The sequence below is a fragment of the Protopterus annectens genome, chromosome 2.part1 (genome assembly GCF_019279795.1).
Source record: "Protopterus annectens isolate FY-2018-M chromosome 2.part1, PAN1.0, whole genome shotgun sequence".
Taxonomy (NCBI): Eukaryota; Metazoa; Chordata; order Ceratodontiformes; family Protopteridae; genus Protopterus; species Protopterus annectens.
Window position 1 is genome coordinate 446,018,136 of NC_056729.1, and position 27,791 is coordinate 446,045,926.

General features: G+C 41.6%; 1 protein-coding gene across 1 annotated transcript in view; it reads right to left on the minus strand.

Annotated features, from left to right (window-relative positions):
* The window catches only part of NR3C2 (nuclear receptor subfamily 3 group C member 2), a 1,048,765-nt gene that overhangs the window by 73,359 nt on the left and 947,615 nt on the right, over positions 1-27,791 (minus strand). Inside the window, exon 8 of the mRNA XM_044062249.1 lies at positions 25,371-25,501. Coding sequence (XP_043918184.1) covers positions 25,371-25,501 — 131 coding nt within the window. The remainder of the gene's footprint in view (positions 1-25,370; positions 25,502-27,791) is intronic.

A 27,791-nucleotide genomic window follows, 5' to 3' on the forward strand; every position in this document is an offset into this window, starting at 1 on the left:
GAGAGAAAGGATGAAATTAATATGTTTTTGTTTACCTTTGTGTGAACTGTTAAGTCCCATCTGGAACTCTGTTACAATTAGTCATTTACTGCTGTGGATTTTTGTCACCTCTGGCTGAGATAACCCAACATAACTTCTGCATACCAGAAGCAATCTTGTGAAAGCATAACTTCAAGATGTCGCTGATTCAATTCAGCATTTTACTCTGTCATATAACGTTTTCTTCATTAAAAAATGCAATGTTTCTTCATTAAACATGCATTGCAAAAAAAGCAAAAGGACACACAAAGCACATGGATGCAAGTACATCTGCGACAAAAAATTTTAAACTGAAAATAGAAAATTTGCAAAGAGATGCCATCTCCATAAGCGTTATAAAAACAGTCATGCCATATCTGTCAAGAAGTGTTCCGTTTTAAAAAATTTAGTTTTCATAGAAAACGGCAATACTTTCACAGAGTTCTCTTTCAGAAAAAAAAAATCGTAGCAGTGAAGATCTATAGTTGTCCTCTTATCAGTGTTTTCACAGACCGAAAAAAGCACAGGCACAGCCCCCATGTTTTATTTAGTGCCTTGACAGCTTTCAGATATGAAAACTAGAGAGTTTTTCATACAACCTGTAGGTAGCATGATAACTGATCAAACATGGCAGTCAACCAAATCTGCTGTAAGGGTGATGGACTGCACGAAGAAGCTTATTCTCTAACTACAGAGAGGCCAGACTGCAATACACTAGTGTGCTTCTTGAGGATACAAGTTAATAACATACATTATGACAGATAGAACTGAAGCGTAAGTTACATTGCACTAGTAAAAAATCAGATAACGTAGATAGCAATGTATTTTGTCCTTAGAACTACTTATTTAAATAAAAAATGCTTTGCAATTTATTTTCTTCTTAAGGAAATTAGTATTTTAAATGTCACCTCTATAGCAAGTTCTTTATTTACATAAAACGGCTGCGACATTTACGAATTAAGGACCGTTTCAACGTATTGAAACATGTTTTCCATTTTCGGTACTTAATACTCTCAGCAGCCCTTCCAGATTTCTTCTAACTCTCTGGAACAGAAAGCAGTGAAAAAGAAAAGTGCAACCTATTCAATGCAGTTACACACCTCTGTGTTATCAGCAAATCCTCAGAGATCAAGTGCTGAGAGTTAATGCTGAGGTTGTCATATAACACACAGAGAAAATAAACAAGGTGATGTATTATTTCTTTCTAGAAAAAAATAATTTATACTAGCTGGACATTAATTAACCAGTACATTTGCCTCAGGGTACACTGATTTTATTCAAAGAGACCAAAAACCCATTTTTGTTAGTGTTAATCTGTTATACAGTATGTTTTTACCAGACAAGATATGAGTATTAAGTGATCTGTTTCTCACTGGGATGTGCAAAGGATTAAAGTTACTAAAATAATGACATGCATTTATATTTTTTGAAGGATATCAAGTCTGAAACTCATTCTAACACCAATCCTGTTCTGCAACATTCTAAATGTGTCCCTAGTTTGGGGCCTGTGTGTGTGTGTGTGTGTGTGTGTGTGTGTGTGTGTGTGTGTGTGTGTGTGTGTGTGTGTGTGTGTGTGTGTGTATGTATAAAAGGGAGGTAGCATACCCCTCAGCTGTCCAGGTTTTTGCAGAATGTCCATATTTTTGCCCCATATTCCTCCTAAAAACGATTTAAGTTGCTAAATAGTTTTAGACATAATATCCTTTAGAAAAATGCATACCAACACAAATCATGTTATTCTAGCAATTTTATAAGTTCATGAAAGCAATATTTATAATGTCCCTGTTTATTTTAGGCTTTGTCCAGATTTCTTGCACTAAGAAATTGAGGTGTGTGTGTGTGAGAGACAGACAGAGTCAGACAGAGAGAGAGAGAAATGCTCTAGTTAGATCTAGCAGGTGGAATTGATTTTCAAGTGCATTTTCAAGGAATTGTGAGCTTCAAGGGAAGCAAAGGTTACTGCTGCTCATGCTAAGTCTGTCTGCTTAAAATGTGCAACTGTTCTGTTCTGCAAATGGTATCATTATTATGGTATACAATGTTAAAGCAGTGTTAGCACAGCATGTAGCACGGTTGCATTTTGATGCAAAGGGCTGTAGGTTCTATTCCTACAGCATGTACATTTGTATTTTAAGGGGGCATATGGTACTGTAGTCCTTAGTATGTCCTCCTTTGGATGAGACACCTAATAACTATGAACCTGTTTTTCAGCTTGCCACTCATTCCCTATTGCAATATACCAGCTTACCATTTCTTTTAATGTAATATAGGCAATTTATTCTTTAAGGGAAACAGCATTGAATTTGTAAATGAAACACTGAAATATAAAGTTATTTTCTAGCAACAACCTCTTCATTGGTTTCAGATCTCTTTAATGTGGAATTATTCAGATGACTTTTACTTCTGCAGAGATTCTGCATATTGATTGATATGGGTGGAGTGTATGATAGAAGTTTGAGTGGCCCATCATGGTTGCAATGATCTGAATTGAGCAGGTTGTCATTATTGGTTCATATGATTTGTTTCATTGCTTAAAGGAAAAATGTTCAGAACTATAAATTTAAAACACACTCTAACAAGTGGTGCTGCATTATACAAGGGATGTAATTCAATTATTATATAGTATAATTAATACAGTCAGAAAGATGAATCAAAGAACTTTTGCATGGTTCTAAAAATGTGTGCAAGGAGCCTATGATTTGAAAACAGCCCAAAGGTAAACTTACCCTGCCACTGGCCAGATGTATTTTCTTTGAAAGTGGGTTTCAATGCTGTTTCAGTGAATGTGGGTTTCAAAGGTAGAGAAGTTTTAATGCTAAGTCTGTTTTAATTGTAAGACTATTGCTTTGTTTAGGTTTAGTAAATGTCTATCAGTTTGTGCTATAAAATTTTAAATAAAAGTTGTAAATGAAATCCAACTATCTGTAATCATTGTAGAAGTAAAGCATAAAACAGTATGCACACTGAGAGATTTGAACAGTGTCTATGAAATGGGAAGAAATATCCAAGTAATAGAACACTGGAATGGCTGCGTGGGTTGGGGGTGGGGCTGCATGGGCGGGGCTCTGGGTTTGCACCCCCCTGCAAAAAATCCTGCGGGCTCCCTTGACCACAGATACTTTCAGAGAAACTATACATGGGATAAAGCATTTAGGCGCTGCATCTGTCCAGTAGTTGAACAGGGGGCAGTCCTGGGGTACTTTTTTTTTGTTTCCCATCCATAGATCAAAGCTCTAAGATACATCTGTCCCTCCAAACCTTTCTTTTGATGTTCTCTTAAGTTCTTTTGTCATCTATCTGTTTTGATTTGATTTGTGAAGGAAGTTTATTTGTGGGAAAAGCTTGTTAGCAGCAAGCAAAGTACAACTTAAGATGTTAGCAGCCTATGAAAATATCAAAATAATCCAAAGAATGATTCACCATCCTTTACAAAGTAGCAAAAAGGAGCATCAGGACACTGAAAGCAACCTAACCTTCAGACACAACAAATCCTGTCTTTAAATTCAGACACAACAAACGCTATCTTTAATCACCCTACAGGATGTGTGGGGTATTCTGATGAAACGACTGGGTTGCAGTCTGAGGTAGTATGTTGTGAAGGTTTGAAAGTTGTTGCTGGTTTGGCTCTACAGGCTACTTTATTGGGAGTCTGAATTACTGTCTTATCTCAAAGATGATGGGGCAGTGCTCTTACACAGAGGGAGGGTGAACTGAGAGAGGAGGCAATTTTATCTGCAATGTTCCTAATGATTAGAATTAGCAGCGAATGACTGTTTAATATAAATTTGGATGGTATGGTTTTGGAATTTAGAATAAGCTAAAGTTTACTGGTCATTCAATAAAGTGTAGTACCTCAGCTGTTGCATTGGTGGTTCAGTGGTGGAATTCTCACCTGCCACGTGGGAGGCCCGGGTTAGACTCCCGGCCAAGGCAAGCATGTTTTGTCAATGTATACTCTAAGTTGTTACCTTTGTTTTGTATATATACAATTCTGTGCAAGTTTAGTTTTAATATTATTGCAATCTGAATGCTGTTACATTTCTGTAACCAACTTTTTGAACTTCTGTTCTATGTCAATGTCATATCTGCGCAGCTTTTCACCACGGGCCTATGCTGAAAACCGGTCAGCTAAGACGCAGTCGGAATTTCCCAGTAAAGAAATAAACTTTGCTTCACAAGATTTACATTAAAATCTGTCACAATAATTAGGCATTTAGACTGAGGGATGAACTGTCAAAAAATGCTTAACTGGACACAGAAACAGTGAGGGAGGTGCACATCAGACATGTGAACAGGGTTGCCACCTTTTCAAGCACCCACAATGAGACATCTTTAAGGAAACATTACATTTTTTGAGGACAAACCATGCTCAGAAGTGCTGTCAATGACTGGACTTGATTTTTTTGTGTTGCGTTGTTTTTGATGTTTCATACAATATATGTTGTATGCTGCTATTAAAGGAGATTTAGGAAATATGTTTTGTACCAAAAATCCCAAGATTTTGCAATTTTTCTTGTTTTTTTTTTTTTTTTTTTTTTTTTTTTTGCAGGACACAATTGTCAACTGGGGAATGTATAAAGAGGGACAGGTGGTAGCCTTAGATGGCAGTGTACTGTGACAGGCCATTTCTGGCAGCCATGCCAACTCCTGCATATTGCTCTCATACTCTCATTCATTGTTCACCATGTATTAAACAGGCTTTCATACTTCAAAGCACAAACAGCACAGGCTGTGGGTTCAGATATAAACATAGGATGACCTGTGGGAGCTAATTCAGCCACCACTGGAGCTCAGTCATGAGGAGGAAACATGTTAACAGTCTGATCCTTGCTATCCAGGGCACCACCATAAGTGTACACAGATAAGGCAAAGAGAAAAGGTAATAACAACCTTGGTTATTACTCTCAAGAAAAAAAATACCGGAACAGTGGCTCTCCACTTGGCTGCATGCACATCTGATAATCTGAATCTCTCATTAGAAGACAATAATCCAAATGAAGACAAGAATTCAGATGCCGCTAGGAGACCTCCAAAGCAGTGGTGAAAGTTAAAGAACCAAGCTTGAAGGAATTAAGCCTGGTCTCCACATCCCTTTGTATCTACTTTCCATGCTCCTGCCTGGGATCCTTGGACAATACATATGTTGGTGACCACTACCAAAAGACCTTAACCTTCTGTCTCTTTGTAGCGTGCAACACAAAGGTTGAAGCAATGACAGCAGCGCCAACATTAAATAGCACAGACTTTTCCTTAAAAATAATAGTATCTGCAGCAGTATTTTCTCATACTCTGATGCTCTGATTGCCAAATAGGATCACAGGATCATAGAAGGTTACTAGGCTAATGGCACTAGGACCTTTACAAGCTTAGCCAAGTTAACCCTTGTTCCCAAGAGTGTCTTTTATAACTAGACAGTGAATCAGCACCTATTACCCCTACCTAAGAGGGATATAGGTGGACCCCCCAGGTGAATTTATGGTTTCCCATCCAGTCATCCAAATTATGCTTAAATAGGGTCAAAGCGGGACTCTGCTTAACATAAATTGGAAGTCTGTTCCAGAGACGAGGTAACCTCTGTAAGACAAATCAGTCTCTCCAGCAATTCCTTTTGATGTCACATACTAGGTTAAGGTCCCTTGAGCATGTGACCTTAAAATTTGCACTTAGCCATCAAAAACAGAAAATCTGTTAAATAGACAGATATCACAGATGCCCTGTGCAGCTAGGAAAACAATGGAGGTGTTACTATATACAAGCCTCTCTGTGTGGGATAAGGGTAAGCTGGGGGGGCATAACCCTAAGAACACAGGAGCTACAGCTTTCTTAAACAACTACACAACACATAGGAAATAAACTGTCTCTGAATATTCTCACCCTAAACTTAAATATACTAATATCACCAGAGTATCTGAGGTTATCCAAGTGCAACTAACTCTGGGCAAAACTGCAATCCAAATTGTAGGTTGCTACAGATCCCCCACCGTGCCCCAGGATTCCCACTCCTCTTTTCTTGATGTACTGGAAAATATTAGGGTTCAACCAAACACCCTAATAATGGGCGACTTCAACTACCCCACCATTAACTGGGAAAACTACTCGTGTACCAACTCCTTAGCTCAACGCTTTCTGGAATTCATAAACTCCAGTGCCCTGGATTAACTTATCCACACCCCCACCAGGGGCAACAATATCCTAGACCTAGTCATTACCAACATGAGTGACCGGTGTTCTACACCTGAAGTCAACTCCTCGTTAGTCTGATCCGACCATAAGCTAATAACCCTTGATATCCACATCCCGCCCTCAACCCCCATTAAGGAAACCACGGTAAAACATTTCTCCAAAGCCAACTTCATGCTTCTCAAGACAGAAGTGGTGAACTTCATGACACCCATGCAGATGGACAATACAGTTACGACTGCTGAATCCTACAAAAATGCACTCTATAAGCACTTACACAAGTGCATGGATCGTGCTATTCCAAACAGAATCAAGACGCTATCCTCCAAAAAAAAGAAGCCAATCTGGTGGTCCCCCTGCCATAAACAAACTGTACAACAGAAGGAAGAAACTGTTGCAAAACAGATTAAAATCCTATGAGTGCAGGAGCTCCCTGGTCAGCCTCAGTACGAAGCTGAGATCCCTTATAAGATCCTCCAAAGCTAGCTATGAAAACAAAATTGCCACTAATTCTAAGGACAACCACAAAGCATTCTATAGCTATGTCAAGATTCTCGATGGCAACACCCAGATCTGCTCTGAATTACAGCACAACGGCATGAAAATTACAGAACCAACTGATATTGCCAACATCCTGGCAGATAGGTTCAGTGCTAACTTTACACCCCCTTCACCCCCTAAAGGGCCCATATCTATACAGGAAGAATGCAGAGTCCCTGTAATCACAACTACGCAGGTAAAAGCTGCACTCTCTAAAGCCAAAAACACAGCATCCATGGGACCATACAACATCCCTGGCTGCGTTTTACATGAACTTCAGAACAAACTGGCTCCCTACCTAAGCACCATGTTCAATAATAGCCTCGCATCAGGCTTTTTGCCCACTGAATGATGCACAGCAACAGTTATCCCACTCCACAAAAGGGAGCCACCACTGATCCCGGGAACTATCGACCTATTAGTCTGACGAGCCTGGTCTGCAAGGCCATGGAACGTATCATCATGGAACTCATTAACAAAGACATTGGTAACCTCCAAACTCTGGATCCCACCCAGTTTGGGTTTGTGAAAGGCAGATCGTGCCTCCTGAACCTGATCGACTTCTTTGAGGCAGTCACCAAAGTCGTAGATGAGGGTAAGGTGGTTCACACAGCCTATCTTGACCTTGCCAAGACTTTCAACACCATCCCCCATTCTGGAATTATAGCTAAACTCACTAAACTAGGTATAAATCCCTACGTCACAAGATGGGTTGCCAAATGGCTTACTGACAGAACCCACACTGTAAAAGTTGCAGACTCCAAATCTGATCTCAAAGCAGTGACAAGTGGAGTACCACAGGGTTCCGTCCTGGGACCTCTCCTGTTTGGTATCTACTTCTCTGAAGTACAGGCTAACACAGAAGGCCTCTGGGTAGCAAAGTTCACAGATGACTGCAAACTAAGAGCCATAGTCAAGTCCCCAAATTATGTGGACATCCTATAGAAGGGCCTCGCTGAGACAGATGCCTGGTGTCAGAGCCATGGCCTCAAGCTCAATGCCAAAAAGTGCAGTGTCATCCCCTTTGGTAAAAACTCTGTACCCATGAACTACCACATAGGCAGCAATCTACTTAACACCGAATGTGTGATAAGAGACCTTGGGACCCAGGTGGACAGTAGTCTCTCCTTTGATAGTCACATCGCCACAGTAGTCAGGAAGTCCTTCTACGTGGCACACCTCATCATAAAAGCGTTCTCATCCCGGAAAAAAGAGGTCATTGTTCTTCTCTACTCGACACTCATTAGACCCATTATAGAGTACAATGCCCTTTTGGAATCTACTTCACAAGACATTTGCAGCAGCTGGAAAGGCCACAGAAGTACCTCACAAAGAGGATTACTGGCCTCAAACAAATGTCCTACATTGACTGTCTCAAAAAACTCCAGCTTTACTCTGTAGCATATCGCCTACTCCGAGGTGATCTCTGCCTAACATATAAAGCTATGTCAAACCCAGAGCTGTTTGACATGCTACACCTAAAGAAATCCCAATCCCTCCGAGCTATACGCTCTAGGGACCTAAACCCGGTCACCACAATAAACAGGGCATGCTGAATAGACAGATTCTTGTCCCAGAGACTTCCCATACTCTGGGACAGGCTACCCATCTATGTCAAGCAAAGTTCTTCAACAGCACTCTTCAAGAAAAATCTTGATGAGTAGATGGGAAATAGGAAATACACCCCGGGGATCACTTCTGTGTCTCTGCTCGACAGTGGCACAGGAAAATAACTTTCTTGGGTGGCGTAAGCCAGGGAACCTTGTTGGCTAGGCTTACGTAGGCCCTTGGGCCGACAGCCTAGTACCTACCTATGAACCTATGAACTATACAGCAGTCCCTTTTTTTTAAAACAGAATTCAAAATGTGCAATTTTTTTTCCCCTGATAGGAACATTTACATTTGCTGTGCAAAATTATATTCTGAGCAGTAGCATTTTATGGACAATTTAACATCACAGGAAAAGTATAGCAAAAGACTAGTGTAAAAATGGAAAGCACTAAAGATAACACGCGTGTAATGTGTATTTTATTCAGTTTAAAGTTACAAACATTCTGAGTTCTCCAACTCAAGCTAGCTACTGTGGAGATGAGCTCTTTAGAATATAACTAAACTATTTCAGTGACTTTGCTTTAGGCAAAAATAAAAAGGTAATGTTAGTAAATTGCAAATGAACACTCAGCACTAACAAAATGCATGATGCAAAATGAAATTCAGTTTAGGTTAACATTAATACGCTACGCAGTAACCCTATTTATGATGCAATGAAAAGTGTGGCAGTTTATATTAACAAACAAACACACTAGGAAGAGGTTTCTGAAACACAAGTGCCTCTAGCATTTTCTGTTTATTCTTTCCATTTTAAAAAATAAATAAATACATCGAACAAAGGAGTGTCGAAACGCAATGAATTAGAGCAGAGTTCACATTTCAGTTTTGCTGTCTGAAAAGAAGTATGAGTATCAATTGTTCACAGCACAAACACAAACAAAATTCAGCTTAACCATTTTAATGTCTGGTGATCTAATGGAAAAAAAGAAGTCTGATGTTTCTTGATATCGGTGGCAGTAACTTCTCAAAATCAACTTCCATCTGTTATGGACTGGTAAACATCTAACATAATTAAGAAGGCATAGTTTAACCTTTCACAAACATCCATCAGCAACACACCAGCTACAGCACTATGTATTTTCAAGTAACGAAAATTCAGTCTGTAGCTGCAGTATTCTAAACTGAATCCAAGGAAATGGAACGTCAATGCAGTGGGATTTCACTGCATAAATTAGGTGAGTACATCTTGCCAAAACTGTAGCAACACAAGTTATTTTTCACACGAAATGATTGAAATCTCGGAATGAGAGGGAAAATGTCACTACTAGGAAATATTCCCAACATCAAAATGGGAAGAGGGCAGAGGCGACCTACCACACATGAGAAAGACAGAGAATGAGGCTGAGGAAGGATCTCATGAATCCCATTCGGGTTTTTTCAAGTTACATTATGCTAATTGAGGAAAAGGAAGAGCTGGCACACTTTGAGAAAATCAGCTGGAAACGACACTCGAGAAAAAGTACACAATGTGGAGATCAAAGCACACAAAGGGAACATTTAATACTGACAGCATTTCTCATATAATAAAAATTGGCCAAAGAACCATCTGTGCACAGGGTAGCACTTTACCACAAACAGTTTCAGTTTTCTAATCCGTCTCAAGCAACTTAAAAAAATAATTGAACCATCCTGAAACAGGGTAACATCTGCTTGTTAGTCTCCGATTGAAAGCCAAGATAGAGTTACATCAGCATCACAATGGCACGTCAGATATTGGCTGTGTAACATGCAACTGCATTGGTGATAAAGCAAACCTAATGTCACCTCTGTATCCCAAAACATACAGGCTTGTAAGTGCATAACGTCATACTTTAAAACAAGCTTCTAAAAATACACGTATTTCTAGTATCTCAGTGCCACCGGTAGCGGCAAAGTGCTCTAAAAGCTCACTAGTATAACATCATTAAAAGTAGAGCTAAACAGTTCCTGACCATCTGTTTGCAATATTTTTCAAGGCTGTGTTATTTGAAAACAACGCCAAATGGTACTGCTTGGGTTTCTTGTTTTTTTTCGTTAGTGTGAAACAAGAGACATTGTGGGGCTTACAAGACCTGCTACAATGAAATGTAGTCTCTTCCTGAACTAATATGAGATAAACCAACTTGCCACCTACATACATTACTCTCTCAAAGTTAGGCACACAAAGTCAATTAACAACACTCGCAGCCTAGTGCTGCCCATGGCAGAGTGGGATCTTTCACATAACATGACTTCTAACGGGATCCTTTACATAAACCAATTTCTACAGGAAGCAACATCAAAGGACACCACCTCCATTTATGCAATTAAATGTAATACTATAACATGCAATAGACTATGTGCCAAGCAATTTTATAGCACATAAACAATAATGTCTTTTGCAACAGCTATGAAAAGGATATTAAAAGTGAAATACCAAGCCAAAAAAGCAGAAACACTAGCATCCTGAATTAAATCCTTTGTTAAAATATTTTGGAAGAAAATCCTCCTTCAGCTTACAATCTTGAAAAGGAGCCAAAGGATAACACACAGTTTCAAACTGCAGTGAACAATATAACCATTACATCACTCTCTTCTGTTAACAATTAATTATTCTGATCTTCTAATTAATCGCTTACTCCTATCTAACAGAGATGGGTTCAGGCTGCAGCCATTGTTTAAGCCATTTTCATCTTAAGCAGATGGCATAACCTGGCATTTTGTTTCAAGTTTAAATGGTAAGGTGGCATGCTACAATCCCAGGCAAACAACAATGGTTGGATAACACAGGAAATGTAAAACAATAATGAGAACCCACAGAAATAACACTTTATGTAATATCCCAAATGTGCTCGGACATCCTATTCATAAAGATTTGGATAGGCTTAGCAATAAAAATTGGTTCCACATGCATGTTGAAAAAAATATATAAATACAACTACTACTTCATTGCCTCTGTTAACAGTACACTTTATTAGAAATCAGATGCATAAAAGTGTTAAGTCTTTAAACTTAAATAAACCACTGTGACAAAATGGGAACATATCTTGAAGGCCTAAAGGTGATTTGCCCACAGCTCTTCTACATACATCCACAATTCCTCTAACTCTGCTGGTCTTGATATATATATATATATATATATATATATATATACATATATAAAGTGCATGATTGTCCAAAATCTGTTAACCTCTTGGCTATAAACACCAGTGGTGATGCAGAATTTTATTTTATTCTCCAACTGTCAGTAAAATACCGAGTGATTAACTTGTGTTTTATTAAGATAAAGTATCACACATTCGGACTTGTAAAATGGATATTCTATCTACATTATCTGCCACAGAGTTAGCTCTCTTAAATAAGTCCATGGGGAAGACTCTTCCCAAGAATATTTATTCCACTGCCTCGCTCTGTAATAATTGCCAGTTATGATTTAGGTATATTTTAACTTTATGCCTGGGTTGGCAACCTGACATAGTTTGTCTCTGATCTACACCGAGCTTAGTTACTAGAAGATCTAAACACGCAGCTTCATATGATGTCAAATATATTTAAACTTAACACATCCCTCCTCACATCATTTCTTATATTTAAAAAATGATGTAGTTGAGGCAAGCGCCACAAAACAGTATGTAGGTTTCTGAAATGTTGTGCAATTAGATATTGTTTTAAAGGACTGATACCAGGGATGAAAACATTTATGGAAAGAAAGAAGTAAGCATAATTGGGAGCAACTTTTCCTTTTATCAATGTACCACATTTTTGAAGCTACAGTTTTAAAAAGGAAATGTTTTAGATGTAAAAACACTTAAGGAGCAACAGTAATACCTCTGGTTAAGAAGCCAGCAATTCAGTTTTTAACACTAAATAACTTCCCCCAAAATTCTATACTAACATGATATAGTATGTACGTATAAGTATTTTTAATACCAACTGTAACTATCGACCATGCTCAAACAAAACAGATCTCTAACCTGTCTGTAACCTGTTAATGAAATCATTTGAATTACTTATATGTGCAGACCAGCATTTTAATTAGGGTCTTAAAACATCAGTGAAATGCTAGCAATGTTCTATTAATGAACCAATATTAGAAACCATTGGTCTCAATGGTTGTCTCTCATTATGCTTAGGTACTGAACTAATACCAAAAATTATCAGTCTCCAAGACAATATTTCACTGTTTTATATTATTTTAAAATTGTATTTTAATATTTTAGAAAGAGCTAAGATTTCAACTATAACTGGATAAGACGTTTGTAAAAGTTCACAGGCAGGCAAACTAATTAACCCCATACATAATACAGCAGAGAGTCAATTATCCAAACTAATTGGGACCTAAGGTAGTTCGGATAATGAAACATATAAATGAACCAAATAAAAACTTCTAAAATCTTGTTTTTTCTGCAAGCAGGGAATACACTTTTCAACCATTCAGTGATTCCAGTGGACAATTAAGAATATTTTTCACACATGAGAGGCTATAACCTCAAAAAGCATGCGCAAGTGAATATGTATAACGTTTACATATTCAGACTTTTATGATTTTTCCTACCTGAAAAGTTTGGAAGGCAGTGTACGGATAACCGATGTTTCAGCCAACTGATGTTCAGATAATCAACTCTCTACTGTAACCCAAAATAAGCAGGTGTCTAGTTCACGATTACATTGATATATGGGATTTTTAGAAAGTCTGTCACAGAATACATGCTCTGACATGTTTTGAGGATTAGTTCATAAAGCAATGTACAGTTTAAAAAACACTACACTGCCTTCTTTGTTAAGTTAATAACAGAATGACCTTAGTGACCACCACCCTACCTTTCTCCTAAGGAAACATAGCAACAACCCCAAACCCATAGTATATAGTCAGAGATACCTGCAAACTAAACCCACAGGAACTAAACACTATACTAAAAAAATTTAACTGGCAACCATTACTAACTCTAGGACTAGATCAGGCAGTAGATTACTTTAACAGTACATTTACCAGTGTTCTCAACACTGTTGCTCCCATCAGAAAAAAATAGAGCTAAAGCAAACTATGTGCCATGGCTGACTAGGGATACTAGAGCCCTGCTAAAGTCTAGGGACAACGCCTGGAAACAATGGAAAAAGGAAAACTCTATCCAAACCAGGCAAACCTACCAACAACTCAGGAATTAGGCCAAAAAGCAAACAATTCTTGACAAGCAAAATTACTTCCTAGGTAACCAAAACAAATACACAAAAGACCCCCCCAAAATTTTGGCAAGCCATAAACTTCCTACTAAAAGCAGGCAAAACAACAACTCCCACTCCCACCTCCACCAATAATAGTAATGACATTGCCTCCCAATTCAATCATCACTTTAGAGAAAGTATCCAGTTCTTATCCACACAATTTCAAAGTAACAACCCCTCAACCACCACTACCAATAGTCCAAACAACCTTCCCTCTCTTATTCTCTCACCAGTCCCCACATCCACAATCAAAAAACTACTCCTAAGACTTAAACCTACAACCCTAGCAGCTGATAATCTACCCGCTAGCTTCCTAAAAATGGCAGCAGATTCCATTGCCTGCCCTGTTTCAATCCTGATTAACCGATCTATCCAGGAAGCACATGTCCTGCTACTATGGAAAATCTCTTAATGTCATTCCCCTCCACAAAGGCGGCAATTCCTATGACTTCTCTAGCTATCGCCCCATAGCCATCCTGTCCCCCTTATCTAAACTACTTGAGAAGTGTATACACTCCCAAGTAATGCAATTCCTGACCACAAATAACCTTCTCTCTCCCACTCAACGTGGCTTTTGCCCACACCATAGCACTACCACTGCTCTCCTCTCCTTTACTAATCTGATGAACCAATATAGAAATGAGAACAATTGTGTATCTGCAATCCTTTTAGACCAGTCCAAAGCTTTTGATATGGTCTCACACCCAATACTACTAGAATCTCTGGCCTCCCTCTCCTTTGCACCAGCTACTATCTCCTGGTTCAAAAACTACTTGCCAAATAAACAACAATCTGTCCAATGGCAAGGTAAGCTATCTCCCCTACTCTCTACCACCACAGGTGTAGCATAGGGCTCAATCTTGGGCCCACTTTTCTCTATTTTTACAAACAATCTGCACACTTCCACCCTACATGCCTCACTTACACAGTATGCAGATGACTCAACACTTACCTGCTCAGCCTAATCTCATACTACCTTACAAAAACTTACCCAAGCATCATTTACCTCTGTTGAAAGTTGGATAACAAACATCCAAGTAATACTAAACCCCAATAAGACTAAACTGCTCCTGTTCACCCCTAATAAATGTAAACCCTCCCCCCTCTCCTTCTCCATTAATTCTAAAAATGGCACAGTCATCTCTCCAACTTCCCATACTAAACTTCTTGGTGTAGAAATAGACAAAAATCTCTTCTTTGATGTACATATAGCTCAAACCATTAAAAAGGTAAACAAAAAAATGGGAACTCTCTATAAGCATAAAAAATTCCTTACCGATAAGGCACGGATTTTTCTTGCCCAAACTCACCTACTATCTACCCTTATGTATGCAGCTCCAGTTCTGACACACACTAGAAAAACTAACTTTGATAAACTTGAGTCATGCTACAATAAAACTGCAAAGTTTGCAAATAACTCCACTTTTAGAACACATCACTGTCAGGCACTGAACGACTTGCAATGGTTAGAACTCCCACGATTACTCAGCTACCATCAACTTGTCATTGCTTTCAATATCCTGAAATACCCCAATAAAACTCCTGCACTAAATCAACTACTCTCCTACTACTCTACCAATCGTCCCCTCTGCTTGGCCAAAAAAGCTCTTCTCACTATCTCTTCAGCTAATAATACTGCTGGGAAAGCCCTTTTCTCACACCACTGCTAAAACCTGGAACAATCGTCCCTCCTCCATTACGTCTACTACAAACACCGAACAGTTTAAAAACTTACTTACCACACACCTCACTAAGAATTGGACATGCCCTTGTATTACTTAAATACCCCTGTTTCTCCCTTACTCTCCTGGCTCTCTCACTACTCCTACCTACTTGACAGCCACAGGTAGTAAGCATAAAAAAAGAAGTTATGCTCTTACCATAATGTTCCATCTGAGTAGTAGACTTCATTCTTCTGCACATATGGGTATACGGATCCGATTTGGATCCGAGCTGGCAAAAACTTTTCAAGCATCAGCTCCGAGCTCCAAGCTCCTCCCCTACCTACATTACCTCACTTCCTCCTATCTAGCCCCAGATCGAGTTTGCTGTCACTAAAAAGTGATGTAACCAAAAACCCTAAACAGAATAACCTGAAGAGTGAGGGGGACGGAGGGAGGGAAAGTGCAGAAGAATTAAGTCTACTACTCAGATGGAATGTTATGGTAAGAACATAACTTCTTTATCTGAAGTAGTTGACTTCATTCGTTCTGCAAATATGGGACAGAGTCCCCAGCTACTAGAATTCTTGGGAGGCCCTTATGGAAGGATATTTCTGAGCACCGCAGAGCCAAAGAATGCTCTCCCTCTAGAAATAAGATCCAATTTGTAATGGGAGATGAATGTGTGCGAATTTGCCCAAGTCGCTGCTGCACAAATATCATCTAATGAAACTCTCGACCAGAAAGCTGCAGAAGTGGCCATAGCTCTAGTGGAATGAGCCTTCAAAACACCAGGAAGAGATAACCCTTTGTCCTTACAGACCTACGCAATACACAGGGTGATCCACCTTGCTAAGGACACTTTTGAAACTGCTTTGCCCAAAAATGGTTTAGAAAAAGAGACAAACAATTGATCCGACTTCCGGAAGAGTTTAGTCCTATGGAGGTAAAAACAAAGCTGTCTATGGACATCCAACAAATGAAGCTTACATTCACCCCTATTCTGGAAATTTGGGAAGAAGACTGGCAAATTTATGGATTGATTAATATTGGCTGCTGAAGACACTTTGGGAAGAAAGGAAGGGTTTGTGTGCAACAAAACCCTATCCTTGTGAAAAACCAAATAGGGGGGCAAGGAGGATAATGCCTGCAACTCAGAAACTCTCTTAGCTGAAGTGATGGCAACTAAGAATGCTGTCTTCCATGATAAGAACTTCATCGGAACTGAACTGGCTGGCTCAAAAGGGGGAGAGGTCAAGGCCTGAAGGACTAAAGTCAAATCCCAAGGGGGCACCGTTTCTTTAACTGGAGGTCGCAATAAAAAAGTACCCTTCAGGAAGGCTTTACACAGTTTGGCCGAAGCCAGAGCAACCTTATTTTCACCCACATGAAAATTAGAGATGGCAGCCAGTTGAACCTTGATGTTGGAAGCACTAGAGCCTGACCGAAAAAGATCTGCCAAAAAATCCAGTACGACCAAAACAGGGGCTGTAAACGGGTTCTGTTTGTGCTGAGAGGCCGAAATGCAAAAACGTTTCCACTTGCTATTGTACAGTTTCCTAGTGGAGGCCTTAAGAGAAGCTACCAGAATATTCTTAACAGGAGACGAAAGTCCAGGAGTCCTGATGATCATGGGAACTGGAGCAGCCAAGCTGTCAGCTTGAGACTGTCCAGGTTGGGGAGGGGCAGGCCCGATGGGTGAGAAATTAGATCCGGACATCATGGATCTAGAGCCCATGGAGGGGCCAACAGGTGAGACCATAGGAAGGGAAACCACACTTGACGTGGCCAGAAGGGAGCTATGAGAATGACTTTGCACTGCAGCCGGCAAGCTCTCTGAAGGAACTTCGGAATCAGAGGTAATGGGGGATAAGCATACAGTAGCCCGGGAGGCCAAGCCTGGACTAGAGTGTCCCTGGGGGCATCCCCCAGAGGGGGGATCAGAGCGAATAATTTGCTGCACTTCACGTTGGAAGGAGATGCGAAGAGATTGCAGCAAGGTTGACCCCAAACACGGAAGATCTTCTCTGCCACTGATTGTTTCAGGGACCACTCATAGGAAAGAAGGATAGCCCTGCTGAGACTGTCCGCCAGAATGTTGGAGCGTCCTGGGATATGCGTTGCTACGAGAAACCGGCTGGTGGATATGGCCCACTGCCAAACTCTCGTGGCCTCGCGACAAAGGAGGTAGGATCGGGTCCCTCCCTGTTTGTTTATATACCAGACTACAGATTGAATGGCTATCGTCCCTGGAGGTAGGACCGGGTGAAAGGCTCTCAATGCTAACAAAACTGCCCTCATTTCCAGGACATTGATGTGTAGCTTGGTCTCTGGAGGGGACCACGTGCCTTGGACTGTTCTTCCCAGGAAGTGCCCCCCCCACCTGAGCTGGGAAGCGTCCGTGGTCACCGTGGCTTGAGCCTGAGGGGCTAGAAAGCTGCGTCCCGCAAATATGTCCGCAGAGTGACGCCACCACAGGAGTGCCGTTCTGCATGCCCGATTGATATGGATGTGGAAACTCATCGGAAGGTCTAGCCAGGACCATTGGACTGCCAGATTCCACTGAAGGACTCTCATGTGAAGACGTGCAAGAGGGAGTATAGAGGTTGCTGCTGCCATGGAACCCAGGGCCCTGAGAACATCAGCTGCTGTGACAACCGTGTGATCTAAGATCACGGAAACATGGAGTCTGAGATTCGCTATCCTTTCTGGACTGAGAAAAATCTTTGACTGAATCAAATCCAACCGAGCCCCGATGAAGTCTATGATCTGAATCGGAGTCAGGTGGGACTTGTTGAAGTTGATCGAGATGCCTAACTTGTAAGCCAGACCTAGGAAGTAGTGTAGGGCATGATACAGGAGACGCTTGGTGGATACAGCGAAAAGCCAGTCGTCTAGGTAGGGGAATACCTGAATGCCCTGAAGTCTCAGGTGAGCCGCTATGACCGCCATAACCTTGGTGAACACCCTGGGAGCTGTGGTGAGATCAAATGGTAGGGCTCTGAATTGAAAGTGACTGGCCCCTAGCCAGAAGAGGAGAAACCTCCTGGAGCTCCTGTGGACCTTGATGTGATAGTAAGCATCCTGGAGGTCTAACGAGCACATCCAGTCGCATTCTCTCAGAAACGGTAGAATGGACTGTAGAGTGACCATCCGGAATTTTTGTTTCTCTACCGACAGGTTGAGGATAGACAGGTCCAGAATGGGTCTGAGGTCCCCCGTCTTCTATGAAACTAAAAAGAACCTGGAGTAGATGCCTGATCCGCATTGATCTGGGGGGACCAGCTCAATGGCTCGTTTTTGTAACCTCTAAAGCTGCAGCCTCCCTGTGAGCGAGTGGGACATCTGGAAGGCGAGCTGGAGATATGGGATGTGAAATAAAGGGGATAGAATATCCTCTGGATATGATGTTTAACACCCAGCGGTCTGCAGTAATGGACTCCCATGCTGCTGGATGCAAGGAAAATCTTCCCCCGACTGCCTCCAGAGTAGAGCAGCCGGGCAACCACTCAGGGTTGCTGAGCAAAAAGGTTCCCTAGACCTGAAGTTTCTGAGACCCCCTCTGCCCCTAGGGCAGCGTCGATCTTGTCCCCCTCGGCCTCTGGGGGACAAATACTCCTGAGTGTCACGAAAGGACTGTGATTTCCAGAACCACATCTTCTTTTGCCCCTTTTGGTTCCTGGAATAGGACCTCTGGGGGTTAGAGAAGTGGATTCCGACTGCCGACAAAGTCTTTCTGTCCTTCTCACTCTGGGTTAGTGTGTCACGCACGGTCTTCTCAAAGAGGGATGATCCATCGAATGGGGCATTGATGAAAGACGCCTTACAGGGGTCTGCAAATTGACACAGCCTGATCCAGGCATGTTGCCTCAAAGCAACGCCTGTACCTGCAGCTCTAGTTGCACCCTCCGTGGCATGGGAGAGGAGATGCATAGAGGTATTAGTCACTGATTTCAGCGTAGTCATCTTGGCAGTAAAGGACTGCTTGTCCTACTGCGACAGAGATTCCGGGGGTGACTCAGTTAGCTCCAATATAAGGTCTCGCTGCAGTCGAATGACATGTGCCAAGTAATTAAGCGCACGAATAGAAAATGTCGCTGACGAGTACATGTGCTTCCCAAAATGATCCATCGACCTGGACTCCTTGTCCGGTGGATGAACCGAGGAACTCTCCTGTACTAGTTCCTTCTTTGTGGCAGCTGCAACCACCAAATCATTTACCGGGGCTCCCATGGACCATGCCTGCCTGTCCGATGGTGGAGAAAGAATTTTGTCTGGCCTTTTGGGGATAGGCTCTGCGGTGTCAGGATCCTTCCATGCCCCAGTGGTGATGAGGTCCGCCAAAGGGTCAGCTGGTGGGGAGACCCAGGAAGTAGATGGGCCCGCGCCAAAGGCATCCAGGAATATGGACTCATCCGCAGAGGGTTTGCGAGCTGACCAACCTCCTCTTTGGCGGAGGATCTCCATAATGTCTCCAAACGAGACGTCCTCGGGAGGTGATCTGGAGGAACCCCTCTCCTTCATCCAAGTCCATTATTAGTGGTAATGGACTCAGGGGAGTCCAAGTGCCTCCTCATGCACTTATGCTTACGAGGTTCCTCTCCAGTGTGACTCTCTGGAGAGCATTCGTAAGCCTCTGGGGGTTCCCTGAGGGGAACGGCCTGGGGCTGCCTTGGCATGGGCTGTCCCTGAGATAGGGCAATGGGAGCAGAATCCAAAATCAGGGGGGTCTGGGCCGGATCCAAGGATGTGAGCTGTGGTCCCAACCCCTGGGAGAGGACTCTTTCCACTGCCCCGAATGCCGATGGAGAGCATGCCTCCATAGAACGTAAGGAAGAGGCTCTCCCCAGCACCGAAGCTGGAATCGGAGCTGACTGCGGGGTAGTCTGGGTGTCGAGGGTGGGATCCGGAAGAACGAGATCCCGACTCTCGGGTCCGACTCCCTGACCACGGCTCCGAGAGTCCCCTGGATCCGAGATCAGATCCGAGGAACTCAAGGTGACGCCGGCGTCGAGGAAACGAAAACCATCGGGACCGACCCCACGGCTCCGAAAGGTCTCGGACCCGAAAACCCCGAAGCATCGGGTCGGATCAGGGAAGGAGCAATAGGGTGGAACATAGTAGCAGAAGAAGAACCCTCACCAATGGGAGAGGGTCCTGGTAAGACCCCCATCTGAATCTGGTTCTGGATGAACCTCCTCATCAACCTGTCCATATCAAGTTTGGATACACTCCGAGTCGATCTGGAGGAAGCGACCGACTTAGGTCTGGGTTGGATCAGAGGAGAGTGCCTCGGCTCCGATGGCTCCATCGAGAAACGGCGAGAGCGGAGCTGAGGAGAACGAGACCTAGATATCTTAGCAGAGGGACTGGAAAAAGACTCCCTGTCCGGAGACCTTTTCCTGGGCCTCTTTCTTTATGGCGCCTCTCTTTCTCCCCTTTGTCCCTACCTCTTTGGGACGACTCCGAAGAAGCAGGCCTGGCGGGAGGTTCAGTCCCTGCCTGTAACGAGTCACTGGCTGGAGAGGAAACCGAGGCAGACTCCAGGACAGAAGCAGGTAGCAAGCCTTTGGCTACAAGCTTAGCCCAAAGATCCTTCAACGCCCTTGGGTTAAACCCCGAACAAATGTCACAGGATACTGACAGATGGGCGACCCCTAAACATAGAACACACAGAGTGTGGCCATCGGCTGGAGAAAGCTTATGACCACATTCTGTGCACTTTTTGAAGAGAACCTTAGTCTGTTCGGCCATAACAATGACAGAAAAAAAGCCCTAAATGGACCACGCGCACACCCACACTAAACCGGGATGGGCCTAGGCGGGAACCAGAACACAAAACTACCACTAGAGAATACAAACTAAAAACTTTTTTTTTTTTTTTTTTTTTTATAACACGACGACCAAACGCAATGTAAGGGAGGAAAAAGGGAAGGAATTCACACTCAACAAATAGCAAAAGGTACCAAAAAACTTACCACCTAGCTAAGAGCTCAGAGACCACGATGCTAACTCATAGAGCAGCAAACGAGATGGGACTAGATAGGAGGAAGTGAGGTAATGTAGGTAGGGTAGGAGCTTGGAGCTCGGAGCTGATGCTTGAAAAGTTTTTGCCGGCTCGGATCCGTATACCCATATGTGCAGAATGAATGAAGTCAACTACTTCAGATCCTCAGTCTTGATTCCTTTTAATGTCTGTCTTTATAAAATATTATCTTTTTGATGTCTGGCATCTCATTATGCTGAACTATTTTTTTTATATAGCTATGTTATTTTAATGTTTTTCTGCAAAACTGTTTTACGTATTTGTTTATTGCAAAACTGTATTATGTATTTGTCTACTTCATTTGTGGAGCTTTTCTCCCTGGGCCTCCGCTGTAAATGGACCTTGTCCAGTCGGACTAATCCCGGTTAACAAATGTAAAATAAATAAATAAATAAAATTGCTCTGAGTTAAATCCAGCAATGTCTCAAACAATGCAACAATGCCTCTCTACTATCCAAATCTGCACAGTCTGAATGATACCTTTTCTTATACTCTTATTTCCATAAATCCTCCCCTCCTGTTTTAGAAGACAAATGAGTTGACAAGGCAAGAAACTAGATGGACATAAACTCGACTGCAAAGTAATTCCTACCCTTAAAAGTACTAAATTATTCTGTACATATATATATTGTTATAAAGCTACAAGAACATTTTAGCTAAACAGCTATTACATTTGGTGCAAAAGTTAAATCACAGATTAAAGCTTTAGTTTCGATAAACAGTCACATGGTACGCAGACAGAACTATTCAACTGACACACATCCATTTCTAGTCTACCTCCAGCCTTAAAGGGCAAAATAAAAATACTCTCCGCAGCACACTGTTCTAATAACAAACTGGTACAACAGCTTAAAAAATAAAGTTAAGCAGTCTCTGACCATTTGTTTGCATTTTTCAGAGCTGTAACATTTAAAATAAAACATGCTAAACAGTGCAGTCTAGGTTCCTTTTTTACTTTTCATTATTATGAAACAGAAGACAATGTGGGACCTACAAGGCCTGCTACACTGACATGTAATCTGGTTTTGAACTACTGCAAAAACTGTAAAAAAAAAATCAAGTTACCACATACATGTCACCCCAGATTACATGTTCATGATGATGTAGGAAACATTACTTAAAATGATACATGGGGCTCCTTTACATAAACTGATTTCTAAAGAAAACAACATCAGACATGGTGTGTTATTTCTACTTGTAAAATTAAATGTAATTGTACAGCATGTTGAAAAGTTTTAACTAAATTAATTTTGTAGTGACTTTCTTGGCCTAGTATCTTAACCTGTACATCTCCCCAGGAGCACACAGTCTGTTCTTGGATCGTTGTTGCCTAAGAGCAATACCACACGTTTGCCACTAATGAACCTCGTCTGTCAATCACTGGTCTAAACTGCTAAATTCCTGAAATCCTTGTGGTACCATTACAGATTATTTTTAACCACACTTCTTGTATTAATACTTGCAAGTCTATTGTTCTGTTTTTAACTTTAATTCCAAGACAAGTTACTGCTGTTTTTTTAGTTAAACTGAGAGCTTTCTTTCTTAGTCACATGTCTTGTGTTACCAGAGTTGCAAATAATAGCTCTCCATTCCAATGAAAACCTTTTCTACTTCAGACAGATTTTAGTATTGCACTCAAGATAATCTATAAACATAAAAATAATGACTACAACACTGCTGGTCGGGATCTAATTTACTGATTAGCTTGGATGCTGCAAGAAGTAAGCATCATTCGTGGGAAGGGAGAGAGAGGGCAGCTTGCACTGCAGGGAGAATGAAGTGGTCTTCAGCTGATGGACTGCTCCCATGGAAGCAAAGGCTTACAGAATATCAGTAGCCAAGACCAAGGAGATGTGGGCTTAGTGATCCCAAGCCAGTAATAGTAGCCTTTGATGGTGTGAGTGTAGACATGCACATGTCAAGGGAGGGCAGAGACACAGTGTTCACATCAGCAGCGCAGGTGCAGGTTAGTGATAAAATAAAAGCAATCCCCATAATCAGTGTTCTGAATGAGGAGGATGCATAAAAGGGAGCAGTACCACACAGCTCCCCAACCTGCAGAGAATCAGGGTCCATGCTGAAACATGGACTGCTATGGTCTTGGGGGAATGAAGTCACACACTCAGGCTGCCAGGACAAAGATGCCTTCCCTTTGCAGCCAAAAAGGAATGGGCACTGGCTTGAGCAAAAACTCCTCCCTGGCTGTCTGGACGATGGATCTTCCAGGTCAACTCCTTCTTGGAGCAGACAGTGCCCTATGCATTGACAATGAATGGGCACAAGAACTACTGGAGGGGATTGATGCTTTATAGACAAGAAGGGGAAAAAAGCATGCAGAAAGCAAAATCAGATTGTAATACATAAATAAATTCCAGGGCAATGCTATCATAGCTATACAGTTTTTCTTTCTACAGATTAGTTTTTTTTTCAGTTGTGTCTCTTGTGTTACCATTTGCTGTTATAATACACTTTTAAACCTCAAATGCAATCACTGCACACATTTCAATGACTTCTTCAACTTCCGCTTCAAACACTTAAAATAATAATACGACCAGGCTAAACCTACATCAGATACAATCAATACTTCCTTAGAAAGAGATATTGACTCAAGCCGTACCGCGGTGGTGGTGCTGCGGTAGCATTGTCGCCTCACAGTAAGACGCTGTCCGGTTCAATTCTCAGCTAGAGCGTCTTCTGCGTGGAGACATGCATGAATGGGCATACCTTCGTTGAAGGTTGTGCATCAGGCCTGGCAAGCCGGTACATAAAAATCAACTGCCAATCATTAGAGGACCAGAGTTCTGCTGTGGCGATCCCTAACTGGGAAAAGCCGAAAGACACAAACAATTTCAGAAACTAAAGCCACCAAGAATGACAAGGCTCTGAGAGCACAGAACAAAGTCAAAGAAAAAGTCAAGTGAACTCTCACAGGAATGCCCTCACACTACTTTGTGACAGCAGGTGAGGGGAAACCAAGAGTTTGCTCCTGCAGCAAGGATGTCTAAAGTACTGGTCATACTAGTGGCAATCTGGGTGAACTGAAGCCTAGAGCTATAACAGATGGCAACCCACCCCCAGTCCAACCCCCAACTAGGACACTGGATGACGGAGACCATAGGTGGAACAGTAGCTTCCAGATAAGGGCCAGAATTAAAGTCAAGCCAGGTCTCGGCATTGAATGTAAGACTGGCATCACACAATAGATGCAACTTAATATCAAGCTTGTTATGGCTAGCCCAAACATAGGTACAGTGCCATAAATTGGGCTAAGGGGGGGGGGGGGATAGGACGCAATCCTTTGTCATGCATGCAGAAACGGGACCCTGGGTATTAGCAAAGAAATGAAGGATAATCTTCTTTACAGTACTCTACACTGGGATGGGAGCTAGATGCCAAAAGCCCATCACAGGGATGTACCCAGGAGTGTCCTCAATGTGAATAAAGTAAAATCCTTAGACACCATGCACCAATGATTTGGGACTTTATTAAACAAAAACAGAGATAACAAATGCATTTTCACTAATGCATAAGTCTTCAATACGGAGCCTGCATATCTTCTCTTAGAGGACTTCACAGGTATTACATAAATCTTCAATATGGAGCCTGCATCTTCTCCTGGAAGACTTCACAGGTATTACATAAATCTTCAATATGTAGCCTGCATCTTCTCCTGGAAGACTTCACCACAGATATTACGTAAATCTTCAATACTGCGCCTGCATCTTCTTCTGGAGGACTTCACAGCTATTACATAAGTCTTCAATACGGAGCCTGCAGCTTCTCCTGGAAGACTTCACAGGTATTACATAAATCTTCAATACGGAGCCTGCATCTTCTCCTGGATGACTTCACAGGTTTAACATAAATCTTCAATACGGTGCCTGCATCTTTTCCTGGAGGACTTCATAGGTATTACATAAATCTTCAATATGGAGTCTGCATCCTCTCCTGGAGGACTTCACAGAGCAGTATGAGATGAAAACAATGTAGAAAAGCATAGATATGGTGACTAATGAAACATAAAATGTGTTCCTAAAGTACAGTGGTGTACCCTGGGACCCTGATTTCATTGCATGTCTCCCAGTCAGCTAGCAAGTTTTATAATGCTAATACATTTGGCTCATAGTGCCTACCTGTGCTCAGAAGAACCAGTACCTTCATTGTCAGGTATTCTTGATACATAATTTGCAAGCGTACAAATTCCAAGCTGATTCGTCGGATCCCCTGACACAAATCATACATTGCTGACCTCTGCATCCTCTCTCTGTCAGGTAAAGGAAGAGAAAGAAAATGAGGTTGAAGCTTATGTAAACTTGCAATACAATGAAAATCACTACGGCTTACACATACGTAGGACAAAGAGGTATACATTGCAAGGACCATCTAACTGACCACTATAATTGCATGGTTTTGCTGCATTGGCATCACCTGTATCACAACAGCAGTAGTCAGTAGCTTTAATCTATGTAAGAAGTAAAGCCAAACATTAAAAAGAAGTTAAAATGGAACTGCTAAGCACTTAAATGTACTCTCAGGAATTTAATCCAAATGCAAGAAAAACAATTTCTCCCTTGAAGAAAGAGGTCCACACACTATAAAGCATAACAAGCATTGGGATGTAATCACATGTAGTTATGGTTCTAATATATTCAAGGCTTTTAAACTAACTCTACTATTGACTCATACCCATAACTGCATGGTTAAGTCCTGACACTAACGTATTATCCCTAATATAACTGACTTCAAACTTAAACACCTGAGATACGAAAAATGTATTTACCTAGATGCAACTCTGAACTGACATGTTATAAAATGTATATAAAAATTTTACTGGAAGCATAAATAATCATAATTCCCCCAAAATAACAACAGCATGTAAATCAAACACAAAATAAAGTTTATGCTGAAAATTAAAAATGTAATGCAGTCTGACTTTGATTTATCAAGCCTAAAAAATATATTGTTCGAATATGCAGACCACTTCACAATCTTGTTTACCTTTTACAAAAACTTGCATGTACATATACACACACATGCCTACTTCAGTTGTCTAAACTAAATGCAAGTATTAATAAAGTTTTGACACTACAGTACACAAAGTTTTATAAAGCTTTCAGTTCGACATGACATGCACCCAACTTGCAATCTATATTAAATGAAAAAACAGGTGGTTAAAACAGCTAACAGTATCAGCAGTACATACAGGCGTTAAACACTGCTTTTGTAATTTTGAGGAAAAAAGGGGGGGGGAGACACTCTACTGGCAAACTAGAATTTTCAAATCAGTGTTCTGCTTCCCATTGTTCTTATGTTCATAAGGTCATAAATATACACCAGGCAGGCAGTTCAGATGACAACTGTGAGTCCTATCCTGCTAAGACCCAAAATAATTAGATGAGTTGTCCTCCCTGACTGAGCAGCACTGCACTACACAGGCAGTGGATTTTCGATTGTCCATACAATTGTCCAGAGAAATTTTGAATTCAGCCAGTGTGTTGCAATGCTTGATGTGTAAAAGGAAGCTTATTCAGTAGACAGGAGCTGAGCATGCTCTACTTACGTGTTGGTGAAAGTGAGCAAATGGGGGAAGTAAAGGTTGGGTCTGTGGGGTGAAAGTGGAGCTGAACTTATCGTCAAGGATGTTGATGATGGCCTCAGGATCAAAGGAAGTGGGGCTGCTGTATATCAGAGAACAAAGAATAGTTGTGTAAAATCTCACCATAACCATAGATATCCTTCTCTTCTATGTGGCGGTATTCTTTACATATGAGTTGTATTCCGCCCATCGACCCAATGTCCGGCCTGTATACAAAAGCTTACAGCCACTGCCAGTACATGGGACATCACACATAAGCACTAACAACGTCAGCCATAAAAGGGATGTCTGCACGTACCATCCTCAGAACAAGACAGCCCCATGAGGAACAACAATCCTGAGGCAAACAGGAAGTTATCCTAGGAAGTAACACGTTGTACATGGGGGGGGGGGGGGGGACGGAGCGGGAGGGACAAAATACTGTAACAAAGAAAATAAGGACATCTATTGTTATGGTAAGATTTTACACAACTATTCTATGGGCTTCTACTCACTGTTGCAGTATTCTTTACATAGGGAGAGAGACAAAGCTCAAAAGGAACCCAGGGATGTGGAGGGAGTACAGGAAGAAAACGAGGAAGCATTTTCCACAAATCCCTGCAGAATCACTCTAGCAAATCTTTCCCTGGAGCTAGAAAAAGTATCCAACTTGTAATGTTCAGTAAAAAATGGACAGAAGACCAAGCTGCAGCCTCCAAAATGGAACTGGCATTGAGTCATTTAAAGGAAGCCCCTGATGAAGCAACATATCTGGTGGGATGGGCCCATGAAAATCATAGCAAAACACAATAGGTTTAGAAATCCACGGTGAAATAGTTTGCTTGAAACAGGTACATCCGGAGCTCTGAGAAGAAAAGACACAAAAAGCTGATGTGACGTCCTTACAGGTTTTGTTTTATCCAGGTAAAATCTGAGTTGGCTACGTACATCTAAAGTATGTAAAATCCTTTCACTTGAG